The sequence below is a fragment of the Argentina silus genome, assembly GCF_951799395.1.
Source record: "Argentina silus genome assembly, chromosome: 12".
Lineage (NCBI taxonomy): Eukaryota > Metazoa > Chordata > Actinopteri > Argentiniformes > Argentinidae > Argentina > Argentina silus.
This window is the reverse complement of record NC_139666.1, coordinates 20,121,619-20,144,118: the sequence shown is the minus strand read 5'-3', so window position 1 is coordinate 20,144,118 and position 22,500 is coordinate 20,121,619. Positions and strand designations below refer to the sequence as shown.

Sequence of the window (22,500 nt, the reverse complement as noted above, 5' to 3'; positions counted from 1 at the left end):
CTACATTCCATGGAGACCCTTCAAAAGGTTTACAGGGATTCTTTCAATCCACCACTCTCCTATTGTATACGGAAGAGAAGCTACTGTACTACTGCCAAGCTCTCTTGAAGGTCTTTGGAAATCGAAAGAACTCTCCCTGATACCGATAACATGCGCCCACACACACTCAGAGGTCGACGCTTAATATTCCAAGCCGGTTCTGTAGGTGTGTTGGAATGAGGGGGGGGGGGTGATGATTTCATTTGTCACCACAAAACATTCAACACCACCACACACAAACAAACAAACAAACACACACACGTACACACACACACACACACACACACACACACACACACACACACACACACACACACACACACACAGGAGGCGGACCACCCCCTGACTTCTCACACACACATACACACACACAGGAGGCGGACCACCTGATGGGATCAGTGCGTCCGTCTTGGCTAGAAGTAGGATTGAACATCTGACGCTATCATCAGCACTCTCCCTCCTGGAATGTCTCTCTTTCTCTCTCTAGTTCTCACTCCCTCTCTCTCTCTCTCTTTCTCTCTCACTCTCTCTCTCTCTCTCTCTCCTGGCGGGGAAGCGAGGTATGTGGTGGGGGGTTTTCTGATTGAGTCCCGCCTACACGCTCTGTCCTCTTGGCCCCTGATGCGAGTGTGTTCTGTGATGTGGTCTGCCAGCTCTATGAGTGGGCCTTCTCACAGGAACAATACAAACAGAGAGGGGGGAGGGAGGGAGGGAGGGAGAGAGGGAGAGAGGGAGAGAGAGAGAGAGAGAGAGAGAGAGAGAAAGCGCTTCCTTCATCTTCTCTCTTCTTCTACAGCTTTGTTTCTCTTTAGAGAGTGTGAGGCAGAGCAGCCAGATGTGCAGTGAGCTGCTTCACTTCTGTCAGACTGGAACAAAGCTATACCAAGCAACTTGAGATGGAAAACTATCTTCTAGTTTCATGTATCCATGATTTGACTGCTCAATTGGGTATTACTGTACTACCTCTACTTCTTGCTTATTGTAATGTGTTTTATTGATGCGTTTGGTCTGAATACACCATCTCATATGAGTTGACACAATAGCGATATGCAATCTTTTGTTCACTTCGCCTCAGTTACTTTTCACCGGGGTTATAAAATAGTGCTGTGCTGACCCAACTTGGCAGTTTCACTGTATTCTCCCCGTTCCTAGACTAGACAGGTAGTGTACAGTACAGAATCGATGTTTCTCTCTTCGCTTGATCTGGCCTTTGCCTCTCTCTCATGGAGGTGGGATGACCTTGTCAGTTTGATTATTTTACAAGCATCCCATCCCTGCTGTGGCTCTTCTCTGACGGTGGCTCCATGCCGGACCACCCACCCACCCTCTCACCACCCCCACCCACCCTCTCACCCCCCCCACTCACCCTCTCACCACCCCCACCCACCCTCTCACCCCCCCCCCACCCACCCTCCACCAGCCTCCACTGGTGAGAAGTCTATAAGGAGAGCCATGTATCTGGGGCTGGAGCTGAGGCTCTGGGTTGGCTGTTTGACCCCCAGGCTGGTGTTGGTGGAGGAGTCAGGGGTTGGAACGTCCTAGCACCGACAGGGTGGAGGGAGCTTTGTGAGAGTGGAGGGGAGAGGAGGGAGAGAGGGGGAGAGAGGGGGGAGAGGAGGGGAGTTGAGGGGAGAGGGGGAGGAGGGGAAGGAGGGAGGACAGAGGGGGAGGTGAGTGGGGGGGAGTTGATGGGGGAGGGAGGGGGAAGAAGTGAGAGAGGGGGGAGTAGGTGAGAGCGGGAGGAGGAGAGAGGGAGAGAGAGGGCGAGGAGGTGAGGAGGTCTGTTTTTGCCAGCTGAGTGGCCTTGTGTGAGATAAGGCTCTAAGCTCTGCAGGACTGGAATGTAAACAGCCGGGGCCAGCAGGAACATATCACAGTCTGGAAGGACTTACAGCCCTCCGAATCTCCTCCATCCCTGTCCCCTACCTACATGCCCCTATCCCTACCCCTACACCATCCATCCCCCTGTCCCTACCCCTCTACCATCATATCCACCCATCCCTCCATACCTACCCCAGTCCCCCTCCCTACACCACACATCCCCCTACACCCTCCATCCCCCTATCCCTCCCCCCGTCCCTCCCCCTGTCCCTCCCCCTGTCCCTATCCTTACACCATCGGTACCCCTCCAACCCCCATGCAGAGCTCCTATCATCACTATCTCTCTGTTTCTTTGTTTTTATCTCTCTCTCTCTCTCTCTCTCTCTCTCTTTCTCTCTCTCTGTCTCTCTCTCTCTGTGTCTTTCTCTCTCAGTGTTTCTTTACTTTCTCTCTCTCTCCCCACTCTCTCCCTCTCTGTCTCTCCTACCAGAGACTGTCTCCCCCCTGCTGTGCAGTATCAGGCTGTTCAAACAGAGAGGACATGCCGTGCTAGTCAGTGCCAGCCTGTGTCAGAATGCTCTGCCCTGCGGTGTCCCTCAGGGATCCCGCTCTGTTTCCAAGTCCAAGCGCCAGACGGAGGAGATCTCATTCTCATGGTCCCAGTGTTTTTAGACAGTTGGTGCCCTCCATCGTCCTCTGAGACTTTGGGGGGATGGTTAGGGTCACTTCATTCATGTGACTTGGATAAAGGTTCCAATGTGATATTTTTTTTCTCCCAAAAACTTAAAGGGGAAACCATGTCAGGTCCCTAAGTGCCCGTCTACGTTGTGTTGAAAATATACCAAAGTTATTCACCTTGAGAAACGTACCTTGTGTGTTCTCTCCTTTTCAGTTGTTCTGCTATTGAATGGAGCTGTCGGAGGTGTACATCAAGGCTAGGTGTGGATTACTCATACAAAGATCATGATTGTACACTGTATATGTCTGCATCAGGGGAGGCTGGTGGAGGTAGAAATCGGAGGATGTAATGCATGGGATGGAATGAGGAATGGTATCAAACACGTGTGATCCCAGGACGGGCTCATTGTAATGCATGGAATGGAATGAGGAATGGTGTCAAACAAGTGGAATGGTATCCATTCCTGACTACGTTCCATGCATTACAATGAGCCCGTCCTCCGATTTCTACCTCCACCGGCCTCTCCTGGTACTGTACTTCAAATGTAGGCTATCAGTGCATACAGGAAATGCCCCAATAGAAGCTGTACACTTACAGGCTATTAAAGTGCAGTGAGAATCAAAAAGAGGAAAGAGAGCATGTTGAAGCCTGCAGAGCGGTAAATACAAGTGTTTAGTTCAACTTGTATTTCTGTCTCTTTAAGCTCCAGAACACACATCCCCATCCAGCCTGACCTGGTGGGTCCCATGTAGAATTGCATTCTTCCGTTTGGCTGAGCACAGAAGCCATTTGTGCTGATTGTTTTGGCCCGCTGTAAATGTACGGGAGCATCGCAAGGGTTCTCTGTGATTTTACTTCCCTCTCAAGTACAGTGGTGGACCCATTTCCTCTCTCAGAATGGCCCAATTTCACCCAACCATTATCAGAAATATCAGAGCAAACTCTATGTTTTGGTGAAATGAGATTGCCCTTTGGGTTGCTTCTTCCCGTTACAGCAGATAACAGAGAACAGAAGAGCCCCCCTGTGCATCGAGACTGGGATCAGTCTCAGCCTCCTGCTAGTGTGTGAGAAGCTGCAGATGATGTTGTGTGTTCTGGACCCAGGCCAGTTGATGTGAGGTCCCCAGGTGGTCATTCTGTGGGACAGTACGTCCTCTCCGGTCCAAACCCAGGCCAGTTTAACTCATTTAGTGCCGAGGGTGAATAAAGTTGCCCAAAATGTCAACATTCTGGAGTACCAAGGGCGACTTTATTCACCAAAAATGCATAAATGATGATGCTTCATTTTGTAGCCAATCAAAGTATTGTCGCTCGGTAAATACCACATAAAACACTTGGCACTCTGGGTGGTGAGTGTTCCGGAATTTTTTGGCAGTTAGTAAGTTAAACCGATGTTACTGGAGTCTAAAGCTAGAAGCTGTTGGCCAGTGTTTTGGGGAAAAGCAAAAGCCATGTTTGACTTTTTGGCATTGTTGGGTTTCCGGATTCAGTACACCAAAGGTCAGGCGAGTTGAAGTGACCTCTTGGGTCAAGAGGTCACTGACCTTGTTGTTTCCTCAAACAGGAAGTGCTCTATGCAAACTCCCTCGTCAACAGAGGATTGTGGGAAGTTCGTTATGCACGAGAAGGAAAACAAATGGTTTTGGTCTTGTTTAATGTTTACTGACGATTCTTTAAATAGTGTGTGGAAGGAAAGCGAATGGCATTCGGCCGTTTGAAGTGCTTGTAGAGTGGAAACGCCAAGAGACACTGGAATGGCATACCTGGTCAACAATTCTCCTCACACACACCTCCTCCACCATCGCTGAAGGGCAGTCTGGATATGAAGGGAAGCAGAGGCGGATCAAAATGAAAGAATGGCCAAAAGAATGGCATTAAGCTCTCCCCCTCGTTAGATATTCACACGCCTCCGGTCACCCGTGGTAAAACTACGGCTCCGTGACCCGGGACTTCGATGAGTCACGGCTGATTTCATTCTGTCTGCTCATGATTAATTTTCCCCTGCAATTTGCTGAGATTTAATTATTGATGTGGTCTTTGTCAGAATGGGAGGATAATCTGTGGCCTATAGATCCAGCCGGAGAGAGGGAGAGAGCCGGGGGCACGGGGGAGATGGAGAAAGAGAGAGAGAGAGAGAGAGAGAGAGAGAGAGAGAGAGAGAGAGAGAGAGAGAGGGAGAGTGGAGGAGAGAGAGAGAGAGACAGAGAGGGAGAGCGACAGCAAGAAAGAGAGAGAGAGAGGGAGAGCGACAGCAAGAAAGAGAGAGAGAGAGAGAGAGAGAGAGAGAGAGAGAGGGAGAGCGACAGTGAGAGAAAGAGGGCCACTTGTCATCCAGTAATGTGGTCCAGCAGGGCCTGTGTGTCTGCTGAGGGCTGATCCATGATGGGGCTGCTAATGGAGGAGACAGCCTGGACCTGGTACCTGCCTCAGAGCTCCCTGATGCAGAGTAATCACCTGGAGGAGGCAGCACTGGGACACCAGGGGAGGCTGGTGGAGGTAGAAATCGTAGGACGGGCTCATTGTAATGCATGGAATGGAATGAGGAATAGTATCAAAACACGTGTGCCTGCTAGGGGAGGCTGGTGGAGGTAGAAATCAGAGGATGTGTTTGATACCATTCCTCATTCCATTCCATGCATTACAGTGAGCCTGTCCTCCGATTTCTACCTCCACCAGCCTCCCCTGCTGCCCTCATGCCCACTGCTTGCAGATCAAAGTCATCACTTGCCACCAACACTGTTATTAAATACAAGACTAACTAGCTACCCCCCCCCCCCCCCCTCACACACACACACACACACACACACACACACACACACACACACACACACACACACACACACACACACACACACACACACACACACACACAACGTAGCCCAATAATATGCTGTTCTTGGCTGCCGAAGTCTCTCCTTTTGTTTCCTCTCTCTCTCTCTCTCTCTCTCTCTCGCTCTCTCTTTGCAGTGTAAACATTCAGTCAGAACAGCTGTGGCACTTCAAAGAGTGTTAGTTGTACACACACACACACACATGCACACACACACACACAAACATGCACACACACACACACACACACACACACAAACATGCACACACGCACACACACGCACACACACACACACACACACACACACACACACACACACACACACACTCTGCCCTCCCTCTCTCCCCCTCTCCCTCTCTCTCTCTCTTTCTCTCTCTCCCCCTCTACTCCAACACAATTCTATGCTGAGGCTGCAGAGCCCCCTTATTCAGTCTCACAGTGGAGTGGGCGGTGGAGGGGGAGTGACCCCACGCTACATTGATTCCATCTCTGAAAGAGTGCTGTGCATGGCCAGGGGAGGCGTGAGGAGAGGGCTGTAAGGCCTGGAGGGGGGTAGGAGAGGGGGGGTAGGAGAGGGCTGTAAGGCCTGGAGGGGGGTAGGAGGGGGGTAGGGGAGGAGGGGAGGAGAGGGGGGTAGGAGGGGGGGTGGGATAGGGGCTGAAGAGCACCGGAGGGAGGAGAGTGTATCTGCGGCCTTGTGTGTAAGGCCTCAGTGTCCCGGGACAATGGGGCAAGGCCATTGAGAGTCTTGTCACATCCGTCAGGCCTGCGGGAGAGGAGGGGATGGAGGAGAGGAGAGAGAGAGAGAGGATGGAGGAGAGGAGAGAGGGGATGGAGGAGAGGAGAGAGAGAGAGGATGGAGGAGAGGAGAGAGGGGATGGGGAGAGGAGATAGAGAGGATGGGAGAGAAGAGAGAGAGGGGACGGAGGAGAGGAGAGAGAGAGGATGGGGGAGAGAAGAGAGGGGACAGAGGGAGAAGAGGCCAGGCCTGAATAGGGGACTGTAAAAGGACGAAGCAGGGCGGGGCCCCGGCGGCCCATTGAAGTGAAGGGACCTTGGCGCTAGCGTACAGAGATGGATGATCTCCCTTCCTCCCTCCCTCCCTCCCTCTTTCTCTCTCCACACACACACCTTCACATCAGCCCCCGCTCCCTAACTCAAAGATGATGATTATGTTAATGGTCTCACTCCCCCCTCAGAAGAGGAAGAGGAGGAGGAGGAGGAGGAGGAGGAGGTGGAGGTTTACAGAGAGACTTTAAGGTTGAGTCAAGGATGAAAATATGATAGATAGAACAACAGTAATCAAAGTCCAAGGGCCCCAATTTCATTCAGCAAATAGTGCTGAGCAGAGCAAACTCAGAGAATACTTGACAGCATGATTTGTAGCTTGATTTTAACCATGGTTTGAGAAAATTGTAATTATTCAGATGTTTTGTAAACAGTCTGAAAATGCATTGCATACAGGATCATGGAAACGCTAGATGCAGTATTCAAAACTCCCATTGGATTATTTCTCATTGCATCTATTATAAGTATTAAGGTAAAGATGGCTGACTTTGCCCCAATTTTACCAATGCTTGCGTCTATTAGAAGTATTAAGGTTAAGATGGACGACTTTGCCCCAATTTTACCAATTTTACCACATGCTTATTGGGGCCCTTGGAGTCCAAGTCAGTTCCAACATGGATGAGTGTTTGTTTGAGAACACCATATGTGGTCCCATTGGTTTTAGACTGCCACCGGGATTGTATTGAATACTGCGTTGTACTGGCAGGCCAAACAAACCCATTGAAATCTCTCTCAGTCTCCGGACACATTAATTTACCATATTCATGAATCATAATGAGTTGTCACACATCTTGTCTGTCAGAGAGGCCGTCTTATCAGCAGTGCCGTATTTAAGGAAGAGCTATTTCCCATCTCCAGTGCTCAGCGCCCTTCTGCTTGTTTCATTAGCATTTCCTCCTCTCCCCGTTAACATAGAATTCATTTCCTACCCAAACATCATTTCTCCGCTGTAAAAGTGATGAATCCTCTATTCTCACACTAATTGTATTTCCAGCTATTTTATTTGCCCATGAAAAATTCATGATTTTTTTTGGTGTTTTTTTTTTTCGTTTTTTTTTTTTAAAAGGCTGCCGGCGGCGGAATACTTATTGCATCCAAAAGTGGCAAAGTTGGAGAAATGCGATGTCACACTTGGCTTTGAGGCTAAACACAGTGTGGGAGAGCACATTGTTGTTGGCCCTGCTAATAGACTGAAATGAAATCAGAGATTCTTCAGAGAGAGCGAGAGAGAGCAGAGTCAACCTATCAACTTGTCCTGGGACTGTCACTTACTGTGGGAGACAGAAGGAGAGACGCAGGCTGGCATTGTGTGGTCCTCAGACAGAGGTCATGGTTGTGTTTTCAACCAGCGGAGGCTGGTGGAGGTAGAAATCGGAGGAGGGGCTCATTGTAATGCATGGAATGGAATGAGGGATATATATCTTGGTCAAATGATACATCTGTTGAGTTCCATCTCTAGAACACAGTTGTCAATCAGCTCAGTTAAACAACAAATAACAACCATCAACCTCATGAAAGGTTCACATTCCTGTCGAGCTCCAAATGTGAAATCTGCATGTCCTTTCTCTCATCAGTCTGTCGTATACCGTTCTTTTCGAAGTGAACACTTGTCATTGAAGACGTAGCACTCAGGGGGTTCAAGCCTCTCTCTCACCCCGTCCCCTGCCCTGTTCGCTAGCCCGCGGCCGTAGGCCCGTTCACAGACAACCGGCTCCACCCAGCCGCCCCGCACATTGTAGGGCCGTCACTCCTCCCTGAGGCCCGGGTACGGAGGGCCTTTCACAGCCGCCGCCGTCTCCCTCAACCGCCGCAGAGGAGGGGAGTGTTGGTTGGATTGGTATTCGGAGCGGGCGCTGTGCGCTGGCTTTGTTCCAGGCCGGTGTGAGGAAAAAGAGACTGAAGGAGGAGGTTAGGGGTCGGGGGTTAAGCCGATGGGATCCACAGAGATGGGGCCTTGGCGTAAGAAAATGGTAATGACCTGAGCGATGATTCACTGCAAAGGCATCCATCACACCCCCTACAGCAGGGGGTGGACGTGTGTGTGTGGGTGTGTGTGTGTTCCAGTGTGTTTGTCTGTGTGTGTGTGTGTGTGTGTGTGTGTGTGTGTGTGTGTGTGTCTGTGTATGTGTGTTCCAGTGTCTGTGTGTGTGTGTCTGTGTGTGTGTGTGTGTGTGTGTGTGTGTGTGTGTGTGTGTGTGTGTGTGTGTGTGTGTGTGTGTGTGTGTGTGTTTTTGCGATGACGTCACCCTAGAGAGCTCGGCTGTCGGGGGCAACATGGCTGCCTAGGAGAAATGTTATTCATTTAAACAACAAGAGAGGGGTGTTTGGGTTCAGTGTTAGCACGTCTTGCTGTGGCTGAGAGAGAATACCCGGTGGATGAGTTGTAGAGGTATTTGAAGTGCTTCTCGACTGCTCATTGTAATGTATGGAACGGAATGAGGAACGGTATCACGGCCTCATTGTAATGCATGGAACGGAGTGACGCGTGTTCAATACCATTCCTCATTCCATTCCACGCATTACAATGAGCCTTGTCCTCCGATTTCTACCTCCACCAGCCTTTTACACGGAGTCTCTTTTGTCTGGACTGAGTTTAACTAAATTAATCACAGTGTGTGTGTGTGTGTGTGTGTGTGTGTGTGTGTGTGTGTGTGTGTGTGTGTGTGTGCCTGCCTGCCTGCCTGCCTGCCTGTCTGTATGGCTGCTGCTATAGAGATGACAGTTCTCCAGCTCTCTCTTCTCTCCTCATTCTGTCCCTCCGTCTCTCTGTTCATGGCCGTATGAAGAAGGTTAATTGAACGGAGCTTCTCAGACAGAGAGATAACACTCTAACCATCTATTTGGGTCAGCGGGCGCTGACTCCGCTCAAGGGAGCTAAACATAGACTCATTGCGCGAATCAATTTGTCTCTTTGTCTCCTCCCTTTCCTGCCCTACACACTTTCATCTGCTTCCAAGCGTCGGTGGCTCCTCTGTTTTCGTGTCACAATGTTTTCGGTCTCTCTCTCTCTGGTCACGGTCCCGCTGCATGGCAATGGTCCACTACGGAGGGGGGCCAAGATGGTGGAAGTGGGCTACGGAATGAACAGTCACCCCCCCCCCACCCCCCCCCCCCCCACGCCACCCCACCCCCCCCTTCGTGGAAGGAGATTATAGGAGAGGAGGAGATGGTAGAGGAAGGGGAAGGGAAGGCCAGTGGGGTGAGTGGGGGTGGGTGGGGGGAGGGGAGGGGGGGGGGGGGGTGGAGGTCCATGCCAACTTCTGCAGCCTCTCTCCCAGCAGCAGTGGTGGGTCAGTCCAGAAGCACAGCTATTTATAGAGAGAGAGACCTACACACAAAGTGATATCCATGAGAGAGAGAAGACCATCTCTCAGGCTTCTACACAAAGCCAGGCCAGTAGGTGAAAAAGCAGTGTGTGTGTGTGTGTGTGTGTGTGTGTGTGTGTGTGTGTGTGTGTGTGTGTGTGTGTGTGTGTGTGTGTTTGTTTGTGTGTGTGTGTTTTAGGTGTATAGCTGTTTGTGTGAGTGAGTGCGTCCGTCCGTCCGTCCGTCCGTCCGTCCGTCCGTCCGTCCGTGCATGCGTCCATCTGTGTGTCTGTTCCTATCTGAGCACACCAGCACTGACACTGGTCTCTCTATTGCTGGCTGCAGCCATAATTATACTCAAGACACACTGTTCAAAAGGAATATAATTGGGCAGACAGGGGGCGGGGAGCGGGGGCGGCGGTGAGGCACGCTGCTTTTATGAGAGAAGTAGATGCCATTAACAGGCAAATGACAAATCTGCCTCTTCTCCAGCTCTGGCTGTCTTGTTGCCTCACCACTGAAGCCTCTGGCCCACTCCTCTCCGCATTAACACAATAAACAAATAATAACAAGGTTAATGTCTTTTCATGCATCTGAGTTAGTCCAAAAATTACCATCAACTGTTACGTAACTGTCACGCAGCAGCGGCAGCCTCCTCTCTCTCTCTCTCTCTCTCTCTCTCTCACTCCCCATCTCTCTCTCTCTCTCTCTCTCTCTCTCTCTCTCTCTCTCTCTCTCTCTCTCTCTCTCTCTCTCTCTCCCCATCTCTCTCTCTTTCTCTCTCTCTCTCTTCCCCCCCTCTTCCTCTCCCCCTCCCTCTCTCTCTCTCCAGTTCCAGGCAGGGGCAGCCCCCTTTGGCCACCGGTGAATGCTGCATCAAGTCACTTTTTTTTTTTGTCTCGTTTATTTTTGGTTTCCTAGGCAACAGAATGGGGCCCGGACGACGACACCAGGAGGTCCTGTCAGAGCAAAGGGAAGACGGAGGTATGTGTGTGTGTGTGTGTGTGTGTGTGTGTGTGTGTGTGTGTGTGTGTGTGTGTGTGTGTACCCCCGAGGTACCCGCCCCTGAAAAAGGAGCATTTCCTGTAAGAAAACAAACAAAAAAAAGCTGCCAGTCCATTGGCTGAGGAGGAGGGGGGGGGGGGGCAGGGGGAGCATTGTGGGAGGGGCCTTGACACATTTTTTTTTTTTCGAGCACCTCAATCAAAGTGGTTTTTGTGGCTGTGAAGAGGAGAAAGAAACCAGGCTGTTTAGTAAACCAGTCAAGGCAAGGCCTTCCTCTAAAGGCTGATAACAAACGCTGTGATCATTTTTGTTCTTTCCCTCACTCTCTTTGTGAGAATTGATTGCCTTGTCATTTTTATCTCAAAAAGCCCAATAGAAGAGCGAAACAACCCAAAAAAAGCAATCGCTTTTCCTCTGAAACCTTGGCAACCCGTTTGACCTCAATTCTTCTTTTTGTGGTTCGACAAAGCAAGAATTATTCTCCTGGACAAGAATTATTCTCCTGGATGTCTCAGGACAGCTATTACACACACAACTATATTTTCCACTATCACCTGACAACGTCTTTTAAAATTATAATAGACTAGTAGGTTTATATTTCAAAGCAAGCTGTAATTGATACTGGTGGTGAGTCTCTAACCTCTGTCCTCTCTAATGCCCCCTACAGGTAGAATGTCAGAACTACATCAGGGTCCTGCTGGTCAACAAGACAGAAGTCATCACCTGTGGCACCAATGCCTTTCAGCCCCTCTGTATCACCCGAGAGGTGAGGGGCGGGGGGGGTTGGAGACTGGGGGAGACGGGGGGGGGGGGGACTGGGGGAGACTGGGGGAGGGGGGATGATTACTGGTAGACTGGTGGGAGGTTGGGGTGGGGGACAGATAGGGAATGATAAAGGGGACGTTAAGATAAGGCGTTGGCTCTACATGGCTGGAATGTAAACATCAACGCCATGGTCTGTAGAAACCTTTTGAGGAGGGAGAGGAGGATACCTCTCATTCACTCTCTCTCTCCCTCTCTCTCTCTCTTTCTCTTTTGCTCTTCCTCCCTCCCCCCCTCTCTCTCCCTCTCCTCTCTCTCTCTCTCTCTCCATCCTTCCCTCTCTCAGGTAGGGAACATGAGCAGTGTGTTGGAGCGTGTGAACGGCGTGGCCCGCTGCCCGTACGACCCTCGCCACAACTCCACGGCCGTGGTGACGGAGAGCGGCGAGCTGTACGCCGCCACCGTCATCGACTTCTCGGGTCGTGACCCCGTTATCTACCGCAGCCTGGGGGGCATGCCCCCGCTCAGGACCGCCCAGTACAACTCCAAATGGCTCAATGGTAACTATGACAACCCTCGCTTCTGACTCACTGTCCCACGCTGCCCACCAACCAATCACCCGTGAGATATTTACGGGTGTTTGGATTAGCATTGAGAAGCTATAACTCTGTAGAATAAATTACACTTACAGGTATGACAACTACAATCATCAAAATCTTTTGTTATGATGTAATAACATGTTAATACAATGTTATTACTTGAGTAATGACACAGATCTACCGTAGGGTTTAACTTAATCAGTCTACCCACCGTGTTCCTCAGGGAGATCATATCCAGGTTTGCAAGAAGGAAACAAATAAAGCAATGAGAGTAGTGTGGGTAATTTGTTTCACATTTACATTTTAGTCATTTAGCAGACGCTCTCATCCAGAGTGACTTACAATAAGTGCATTTGTCTAAAGTAAGTGAATCAACGATACAGTACATCACACAGTCATCGTAAGCAACGCTTTCCATAAGAAGCAGGAACAAGTGCCGCAGCAGTCACGGTGCTACAGAAGTGGAGAAGTTCAGGTCGCGTAGAAGTGGGTTTGTTGGGAAGTGCTGAGGAGGTGGAGAGGTTTGGGGAGGAGCCCAGGTGTAGTCTAAAAAAATGGGTCTTTAGTCTACGGAGGAAGATAGGTAGTGACTCTGCTGTCCTGACAGTGGTGGGAAGCTCATTCCACCACTGGGAGCGCCAAGTCAGAGAAGAGCCGCCATCCTGAGCAGCCAGCCGAAGGTGGAAGAACAGAGTGTTCGTGCAGGCGGTTTGGGGACTGACCGTTGCTTATACAATATAGGGGGAGGGCTGTTCCCCTTTACCACCCTGTCGGCAGCAAATCACCAGGGTCTTGAATCAGTGAAGGGTGCTGAGGAGGAGGGGGGGGGGGGGGTGACATGGGAGAATTTGGAGATATTGTGTTGTGGTACTATATAGAGATCAAAGAGGTAAGCTACTGTACCCAGTAGAACAGCTACAGGAGATGAACCCCTGTCAGACCCAAATGTCAGAGGTGTCAGTACCAATCTCTCTGAAGCTGACACCATCCCTTTTTTTATGTACCTCAGAAATACAGCGACAACCAAAACAATGACATACCTTCCAGAGACTTCCTTCACATCTGCAGTAATTCAAATGCAGCCATACGCAGGTCTTGTCTCCACAGAGAAGGGGGGAGAGAGGGGGAGAGGGGGGAGGTGGTACAGGCGGATCGGATACAGTATAGTGGGCCGGGCAGGAGAGATAGACTCAGGAATCAGTGAGCAATGTAATTATTCCTCGCGGCAGGGAGAGGGTGAAATTACAGCGCATGCTTCACGCCACACAGGGCTCTATGCCTGTGTGTGTATGTGTGTGTATGTGTGTGTGTGTGTGCGTGTGTGTGTGTGCGTGTGTGCATGCGCGTGCGCGTGTGTGTGTGTGGGAGGGAGGTAAAGGGTAGAGCAGGGTGAAGTGTATGTTCATCAGCATAATCACAGGTGGTTTCCGACAGACAACACACACACACACACACACACACACACACACACACATATACATACACACACGTCAGTTGTGGGGGTAAAGCCCACTTTGGTTCATGGGCGCTTCCTATAGAGCTGGAGATGAGACGCACGAGTCCCAGTAGAGATGGAAGTGTGAATTAAAATCTAATTTTGAGTCATAAGCCTCGGTTAGGCTTCAGAGACAGAGGGGAAATCAATCTGTTCCTTTATTGTGTTGGCACCCAGCCAGGTGGCTGACCACCTGTTTCATCAGGAATCAGAATGAAATAGAGACCGCATGGAGGATAGGGGACAGGACTTTATGGTAAACACACAGCCAATAATCTCTCTCTCCCGCTCCACCTCACGATAGCCAATCACAAGGCTTTATGTGGTGAGCGCCGCAGCTCAGTGCGCCCCCCCCCCATGGACCCCCACTAGACGGTTAGGAGATGGAACGATCTGTTTACTTTCAGCAGGAAAGTGGAGAAATGCTGTTTGTCAAAAAATCATGCCCACGCAGCCTAAACATGCATATATTCAGAGACACACACACACACACACACACACACACACACACACACACACACACACACACACACACTATTAGCTCATTCCCATGCCACCTCTGCCTGCTGCGGGGAAGAAGCAGCGCATTATTTACATAGAGGCTTGTTTCCATAGCTCCCACTGTAGTAATTATCTATAACCTAGCAGGTGAGACGACGCCACGCTACGTCAATACACCTTCATTAGTATGGTTGTTAGCATCCGCTCGCTAACTGGATTGGAACATCCGGTCCCCAATGATGCCGGGTAGAGCCATGGAATGAAGTGATAACTACTGTATGTTTGGCAGGAAAACTAGCTGATGAGAAATGGATTAGAGCTTTGGGTGATTTTCCATGGCTTGGTGCGTTGCCTATCCCCTTACGTACCGCTGTACATTCGTCTTAGTCTAAGCGAGAGTCAGTGCGGTGGAAGCGCGGAATTCTCCGAGTTATTCACTGTTCTATTCAGAAGTCTAATTCTATAGGTGGTGCGTGTATGAGAAGTGAGATATGGAGACAGCTAAGCGGGACGCTGTGAGAATAACTGGACAGTCAGATCTTATTATCCGCCAGCTGACGCCCGGCGGGGGTAGCGTTGCTTGGGTAATATTGCTTTATTTCCCACGATTTTTCCCATTAGTCTGCGGCCCCTAACGTCAGTTTTTTTTTTTATCAGTGCGCTGATATCGAATTATTGGGCTGTTATTGCGTCTGAGTCCATATCCATTCCTGCCCCGCGCTCGCCGTAATCTCATTCTCTTAAACGGTGGCGTCGGACCCGGGGGCCGCTAACCGTTATGGCTCTTTGCAGGTTAATATCTCCACTCTCCCGGTCTCTCTGCGGGGTGTGTGTGTGTGTGTGTGTGTGTGTGTGTGTGTGTGTGTGTGTGTGTGTGTGTGCGTGTGTGCGTGTGTGCGTGTGTGGGCCCTGAGGGACCCTCCGGTGGTGAGTAATGCTTGTCTACATTAGAGCCTTCCAGGAGAGGGTAGTGTGCTGTTACTGTTACTGTTACTGTGCTCAGTGGAGGGTTCAAGACCACGCTGGCACTACATTAATAAGATCACACTACAGGGAGGATTTCTGTGTGTGTGTGTGCGTGTGTGTATGTGTATGTGTGTATATATGAATGTGTGTGTGTGTGTGCGTATGTATGCACTCGGCCCCCCCCCCCCCCCCCCCCCGCTGCATCATGTTCTTAGCATGTACCATGATGTACAGGGTGTCCCTGAATGCAGGTCTTTCACCATGAGTCTGTTTGTACAATGGACCACATCGATGTGTGGAATAAACACACCATGACATTGAGAAACATTGTTTATGGCCAAATGGAATCTGACCGTGCCCCCTCCTCTCCTCCTCTCCTCCTCCCTCTCTCCCTCTCTCCTCTCCCCTCTTCCCCTCCTCCTCCCCTCCCCTCCTCTCCTCCTCTTCTCCCTCTCCTCCTCTCCCCCCCCACTATCCTCCCCTCCTCCCTCCTCTCCTCCTCTTCAGAGCCTCACTTCATCTCGGCGTACGACGTGGGCCTCTTCACCTTCTTCTTCCTGAGGGAGAACGCGGTGGAGCACGACTGCGGGAAGACGGTGTACTCGCGCGTGGCCCGCGTCTGCAAGAACGACATCGGGGGCCGCTTCCTGCTGGAGGACACCTGGACCACCTTCATGAAGGCCAGGCTCAACTGCTCGCGCTCCGGGGAGATCCCCTTCTACTACAACGAGCTGCAGAGCACCTTCTACCTGCCCGAGCAGGACCTTATCTACGGCATCTTCACCACCAACGTGTGAGTGGTGCCCTCACTGTGACACTCACACACACACAGACACGTCCATACAGTACACACACACACACACACACACACACAAACACACATACATACATAAAGTACACATACAAAAAGTACACACACACACACACACACACACACACACACGTACAGTACAGTACACACACACACACACACACACAGGTGCAGTTCATACAGACATATGTGACGGGCGGGGTTCGAACCCGGGTGTCACACATACGTGGAAGACACAAGTGTCTACCATTAGGCCAAGACACACTCCACCCCCCCCCCCCCCCCCCCCCACCACACACACACACGCAAAATACTTTGTTCTGTTGTAAGTGGTTTCCAGGCCTCTTACAATCGTAATTGCACAGCTTCCACCACCTCTTGAGAAACACTGAACCATTTCAGCGTGTGAGAGTTTCTCCCACCACACACAGGCTTGGCTCGCAGCGCTAATGAGGAGCCAGCCAGCTAGCTAGCTAGCGAACAATACAGTACAGTACGGGAAACAGCCTGTGGGTTGACTCATCAGCGTGGGCTACAGAGCCCATTGTTTCAGGATGGCGGTGTCATCCACTTCACTAGAGGGGGAAATGACTTAGAGGAGACTCATCGAGGGAGGGAGAGAGAGAGAGGGGGGGGGGGGGGGGGGGAAGAAAGAGAGAGGGAGAGAGAGAGGAGAGCGGAGACTGAGAGAGAGAGAGAGAGAGAGAGAGAGAGAGGCTGTTCTCTGAATACTGTCCTGCTCCTTCAGACTGCAGTGTGTGTGTTAGTACAGTTGTTGGTATTCACCTGAGCTCTCTGCTCTCTCCAGGGAGTAGAGTACAGTCTATTCCTCCCCCTCACCTTCTGCTCTCTCACCTGTTAAAGTTCCCCCTGAGTCCCCTGGAGCCCACTGCTCTCTACCAGCCAGAAAGGTCAGTGCTATAAACCCGCTGGACACTTCACACTACAAACTTATGAGCCATGACTTTCCCCATCTCAGTTTCAGAGAGTGTGTGTGTGGGTGTGTGTGTTTTTATGCGTGTGTGTGTGTGTGGGTGGGTGGATGAGTGGCTGAATGGGTCGGTGGGTAGGCGGTGTGTTTGTGTGTGTGTGTGTGTGTGTGTGTGTGTGTGTGTGTGTGTGTGTGTGTGTGTGTTTGTGTGTGTGTTACTCCCTTCATCTTAATCCTTTACGTGGTCCCCCCTCTGTGCGTCTCCCAGTCCCTCCCTAAAAGCCTTCCCCCAGTAGTGAGATATGGTAATGCAATCAGGAGAACAGTGTCTCCATCTGCCTGTGCTAAATTGAACACGGTCAGAGCCGCTCCCAGGAGTTTGGGCTGTAAAAGTAAAGAAAGGGGGAGAGACAGAGGAGGGTTTTTCACTTGAAAAAACTGGAGATTGCAGTTTTGTCGGACAAATAGAACAAATGCCGGCCATATTATCGATGCGCAGATTGCGCTCACAAAACACTTGTATGAATACTTATAGGGTATAGAAGAAGGATGGCAAACGTGAGTTATCATAAACGGTTTATTGAACCGTGCTCTGCTTCCAAGTAGGGTTTAGATTGTGTGCTGTGTTGATATTGTGTCTCAGATCTGGCATGGCTGTGTGACAGCTCGCCTAAGCTCTCTCTTTGTTCTAGTCGGTGAGTGATGTGCAGCCAATAGCAGCACCTGTTCAATTGCATTTCGTAGTTGTTGTTGTTGTTGTTGTTGTTTTCGTTGTTTTCATTTAGGCTATATATTAGCCTAGCTGCAGAAATAATGCAAATCATTTTGCTTGGTTTTGAACTCTTTTTGACCGTCTCTTTCTCTCTCTCTCTCTTTCTGTCAGTCCTAATTATGAAAAATGTGGGTTCTTCATGTCAACATTCCCCAAGTGCCACTTTAGTCACCAAAAATGCAGAAATGATGATGCTTCATTTTGTAGCCAAAGTATTGTTGCTCCGTAAATACCACACACAACAGTTGGCGACTGTTCCGGAATTCTTTGGCAGTTGGTGAGTTAAAACCCCCTTTTTGGCAGAAGGTAGAAGGTTCAGGTTCTTCATGTCACCAAAAGGAGTTCTTCAAAGTGTGGTGTCCTACCACCAGCCTCAAGGTAACTAGAGGAAAAGCTTCGTAGGCGTGTGTCACAGGCGGTGGCTGATTGGCTCCCACTGGGAGATCAGATTAGTCATGTGTGCTCTGGGTGATGATGTGTGCAGCCACCTGAAGCGTGTCCAAATATTTTGCCTGAATATATTTTTACTTCAGAGTTTACACTTTCCTTTGCCTCAACGTAATGACATCAAATGCACCTTGAAATGAGGTACATGCCCCCCCGTAGCTAGCAGGATACGCTCAGAATGAAATATACCTGTACGAGAAAACACAGATAATGTGGTTTAATGAGCTCTGCTTCAAGCAAAAACGACAGCCTGTTTTTAACTGAAGTAAGCTAGCTGTATTGTTGCTGTTTCTCTGCTCAGGAGTGTGTGTGTGTGTGTGTGTGTGTGTGTGTGTGTGTGTGTGTGTGTGTGTGTGTGTGTGTGTGTGTGTGCGTGCGCGTGCGCGTGCGTGCGCGTGCGTGCGCGTGCGTGTGCGTGTGCGTGCGTGCGTGTGTGTGACTGTTTCAGGCCAGCACAGTTCCTCACGTACAGTATTGTTATGCAGCAGAAATATTTATGGGAATCCTGCCTTAGTTCAATTCCTGCTGCCTGCCGTGCTGGAGTGCTGACTGTGCGTTCTGTTTCTGCTGCCATGCAGGTATTGTGAGGTAGAAACATTGGACTTAATGTATTTTTACCTCCTTTGTTTTTAAAGAGAGGTGCTCTGCATTAGCTCTAGAGACCCCGCTGAGATAGGAGACTGTCAGAGATGTGCAGCGCACATCTGTTACTGTCGAGGGGGGGAGGTGTGTGTGTGTGTGTGTCTGTGTGTGTCTGTGTGTGCGTGTGTGTGTGTGTGTGTGTGTGTGTGTGTGTGTGTGTGTGTGTGTGGCGTGTACTTGTGTTCGCATGCGCATGTGCGTGTCTGTGTGTGTGTGTGTGTGTGTGTGTGTGTGTGTGTGTGTACATTTGTATGTGCGTGCGTGCGTGTATGCTTCTAAATGCGTGTGTGTGTGCGTCAGTGTCTACCGCAGCTGAGTGTTGTCAAAACCGGCTACAACCTACAAGTACCTCCGTTGTATTCATCTTTCTGGAGGACATCTGACAGAGAGGAACAACCTCCATACTGATCTGTTCTCAGTGACTCACTCACACAGAGGCCCTCACCCTCACCCCCCCCCTCTCTCTCTCCCTCTCTCTCTCTTCATCTCCGCTGAGCCGCACTGAGCATGTGCAGAAGCAGGCCTCGCTCCGGTGAGAGTGTTGAGGTCATTGACTCTCTGAGTCTCTGGATGTGACTCCAGAGACTCAGACTTCAATAACACCAGTGGAAGTGGTCTAGAAACCGCACTGTCATCAGGATGCCCGCCTCGCGTGTATACGAATGTGAAGGACACAGCGAATTAGATCTCTCCCCCTCTTCTCTCTTCTTTCCTCTCCTCTCTGCTCTTCTGTCTCCTCTCTGCTCTTCTGTCTGCTCTCTACTGATAGACAGACCCTTTTTGTGTGAGAAGCGGAGAGACAAATCTGCCTTGGCTTGGCTCATCCCCATAGGCACTTCTGCTCTTCATTCTCCAATGTCCCCCTCTATTTTTCTCTCTTTCGCTCTCTCTCTCTAACAGGCATAAAGACATGCAGGGTTTGATTAAGACTCTCTGTTGTGATACCACAGGGGACTGGCTGAGCTGAGCGCGTGGCTATCTGAAATGGCTCACTCACTTCCCTAGACAAGGGGATATTGAGACACACTAATATGGATAAGGAAATTAGCCCTTTCTGACAGAGCGGGGGGGAGAGAGAGAGAGAGAAAGAGAAAGAAAGAAAGAGGGAGGTTTGGACACTGTGAGGATCTGTGAGACAGAGAGGAATCTGGGCAAGAAAGGGGCCCGTTGAAATAAAAAATGTTCACTAGCAAGGGTTCCCTTTCATCAAGGGAGGCTGGTGGAGGCAGAAATCGGAGGACGGGCTCATTGTAATGCACGGAACGGAATGAGGAATGGTATCAAACACGTGTGTTTCCCCCTGCCTTTCGCTCTATGCACAAGCTAACCAGCCATCCACCTCTCTTTTCCGAGAAAAATGCAACATGAAAGAAACAGACAGGATTACATTTTTGATTCATGTTTCATGTCGTCCCTTCATTGTCACAGTGTCCCCAACATCTCCACACCAGTGTGAATCCTACCCACCGGCTCTTTCCACCGACAGAGCTTACTGCCTGAGCTGTGTGACCCGACTCTAGCTTTGTATAAGACTCCCCTGACCACGAGCAGCCCTACGCCCAGGGGAGGGGAGGGGAGGGGAGGAGGAGAAGAGGGGAGAGGAGGAGGCGTGGAGGAGGGGCGTGGGTCTGTGGTTGTCTAGCCTGGTGGTTGCAGCTCATGTGTCTGTGGTGTGTCTGTGGTGTGTCTGTGGTGTGTCTGTGGTTTCCTCAGTTTGGGTTTGCTTGCCGCTCCACTCACCACTGCACTTACGCTGTCTCTGACTCTCTAGCGGGGCTGTTTAAAGATGCTGCCCCCCACAAGGGGAGGCTGGCGGAGGTAGAAATCGGAGGACAGGCGTCATTATAATGCACGGAACGGAATATTACAATGAGCCCGTCCTCCGATGGTCTCCCTCCACCACCAGCCTCTCACATCCCTGTGCTCTCAGTCTGCAGCAGGATGGATGATTTCAAAACGGCTGTGGAAGCCTTTCCTCTCTCCTCCCCTCAGCCGAAGTCAATGAGCCACCTGTTTCACGTCCCGATTGTTTAGATGGAGCTCATTTGGAGGTCTGGTTGGTTAACCCCCCCCCCCCCCCCCCCCCCCTCCTGTGGTACTGACAGTGTTCATGGGCTGAATGGGACCTCCAAGACGGCTGGTGACTAGCGCAGTCCTCCCCTCTCTCTAATTTGTTTAGAACAAGGGGAGGCCGGCGGAGGTAGAACTCAGAGGACGGGGTTCATCGTAACGCACGGAAAAAAAACGGAATGGGGAACGGTATCAAACAACAGCCCGTCCTCCGGCCCAGCCTCCCCTGGTTTAGAAGGCGCTCACATCGCCAGAACATAACAACTGTCAAAAGCAGAGACTCTTACCCCATAGGGTCCCATTGTGTTACCCTACCTGATCTGCGGTATATAACAGATGCTTTATGAGTCCGTCCGGGCCTCCAGACAAGAGGCAGAGTGGTACTGGGGTTTAATGTACAGTACAGCGTGTTGGCCGGAACGGCAGCCGTGAGGGGGATGTGAGGCCTGGGAGCTCCAGCAGGCAGTTTAGAAACTCATTATCCTGCTCCCATTATGAGCCCGAGGAGCAGAGACGCATTGCTGGGATAACAATGTATTACTGCCGCCCAAGCAAGTGGTTTACCCAGGCAGTGGTTTTTACACAGCTCTCATCTGTGTGTGCGTGTGTGCGTGTGTGCGTGTGTGCGTGTGTGCGTGTGTGCGTGTGTGTGTGTGTGGGTATGTGTGGGTGTGTGTTCGTATGTGTGTTCATACTGTATGTGTGTGCATGTGTGTTCAGACTGTGTTTGCGTGTGTGTGTGTGTGTGTGTGTGTGTGTGTGTGTGTGTGCGTGTGTGTTCATACTGTGTGTGCGTGTGCGTGTGTGTGTGTGTGTGTGTGTGTGCAGCAGATGAAAACCTACCCCCCCATATCTTCAGTGTAATTCACTTCCTAGTCCCATGTGGATAAAGCTCTTGCCTGCAGCTGTAATGGGCCTGCGCTGTGTCTTTAATGCTCCTGTAAAAGATGGGCTTGCTCTAAAGAGGTCGATGCATACAGAGAGGGCCAATCTCACGTCTCAGAGAGATGTCAGAGACATGCTTTGTGGTACAGTACGGTGGAGGTTTATCGATGACATTTCAGCTTTTCTATCTACTGGGTTTTGAAATGGAACACTCTCTCTCTCCCTCTCTCTCCCTCCCCATCTATTTGTCCCCCCCCCTCTCTCCCTCTCTTTTTCTACCCCCAACCCTCTCTCTCTCTCCCCCCTCTCTCGCTCCCCCCCCCCCCCCCCCCCTCTCTCTGATACAGGAACAGCATAGCAGCATCGGCGGTGTGCGCCTTTAACCTGAGCTCCATCACCCAGGCCTTCAACGGGCCCTTCCGCTCCCAGGAGAACCCTCGCTCCACCTGGCTTCCCACCCCCAACCCCATCCCCAACTTCCAGGTGAGCCCCCCCCCCCCAACACACACACACACACACACACACACAGCCTACTAATACAGAGATGTTGTCTCGTCACATAACAGTTATTGTATTCAGCCGTCTCCTTTTGCTGGAGTGAATAAGCCGTGATTACTGAACAATGAAATGAGAATGAAATGACCACAGCTAGGGGTGTGTTGTATTGATTTAATCAGTTCAACAATAACTGTTAACACAAATTGTTTTTCATTGTTTGGTGTGTATGTCGTCTGTGTGTGTGTGTGTGTGTGTGTGTGTGTGTGTGTGTGTGTGTGTGTGTGTGTGTGTGTGTGTGTGTGTGTGTATCCCTCTTTCTCTCTCTGTCCTTTCTCTCTCACACACACATACACTCACACTTTCTCTATCGCACT

At 50.6% G+C, this 22,500-nt stretch overlaps 1 protein-coding gene across 1 annotated transcript in view; it reads left to right on the top strand.

The window, feature by feature from the left end:
* Positions 1 to 22,500, top strand: part of sema5ba (sema domain, seven thrombospondin repeats (type 1 and type 1-like), transmembrane domain (TM) and short cytoplasmic domain, (semaphorin) 5Ba) — a 101,491-nt gene that overhangs the window by 56,405 nt on the left and 22,586 nt on the right. Inside the window, exons 6-10 of the mRNA XM_083681862.1 lie at positions 10,664 to 10,726; positions 11,415 to 11,513; positions 11,856 to 12,069; positions 15,578 to 15,863; positions 21,976 to 22,111. Coding sequence (XP_083537988.1) covers positions 10,664 to 10,726; positions 11,415 to 11,513; positions 11,856 to 12,069; positions 15,578 to 15,863; positions 21,976 to 22,111 — 798 coding nt within the window. The remainder of the gene's footprint in view (positions 1 to 10,663; positions 10,727 to 11,414; positions 11,514 to 11,855; positions 12,070 to 15,577; positions 15,864 to 21,975; positions 22,112 to 22,500) is intronic.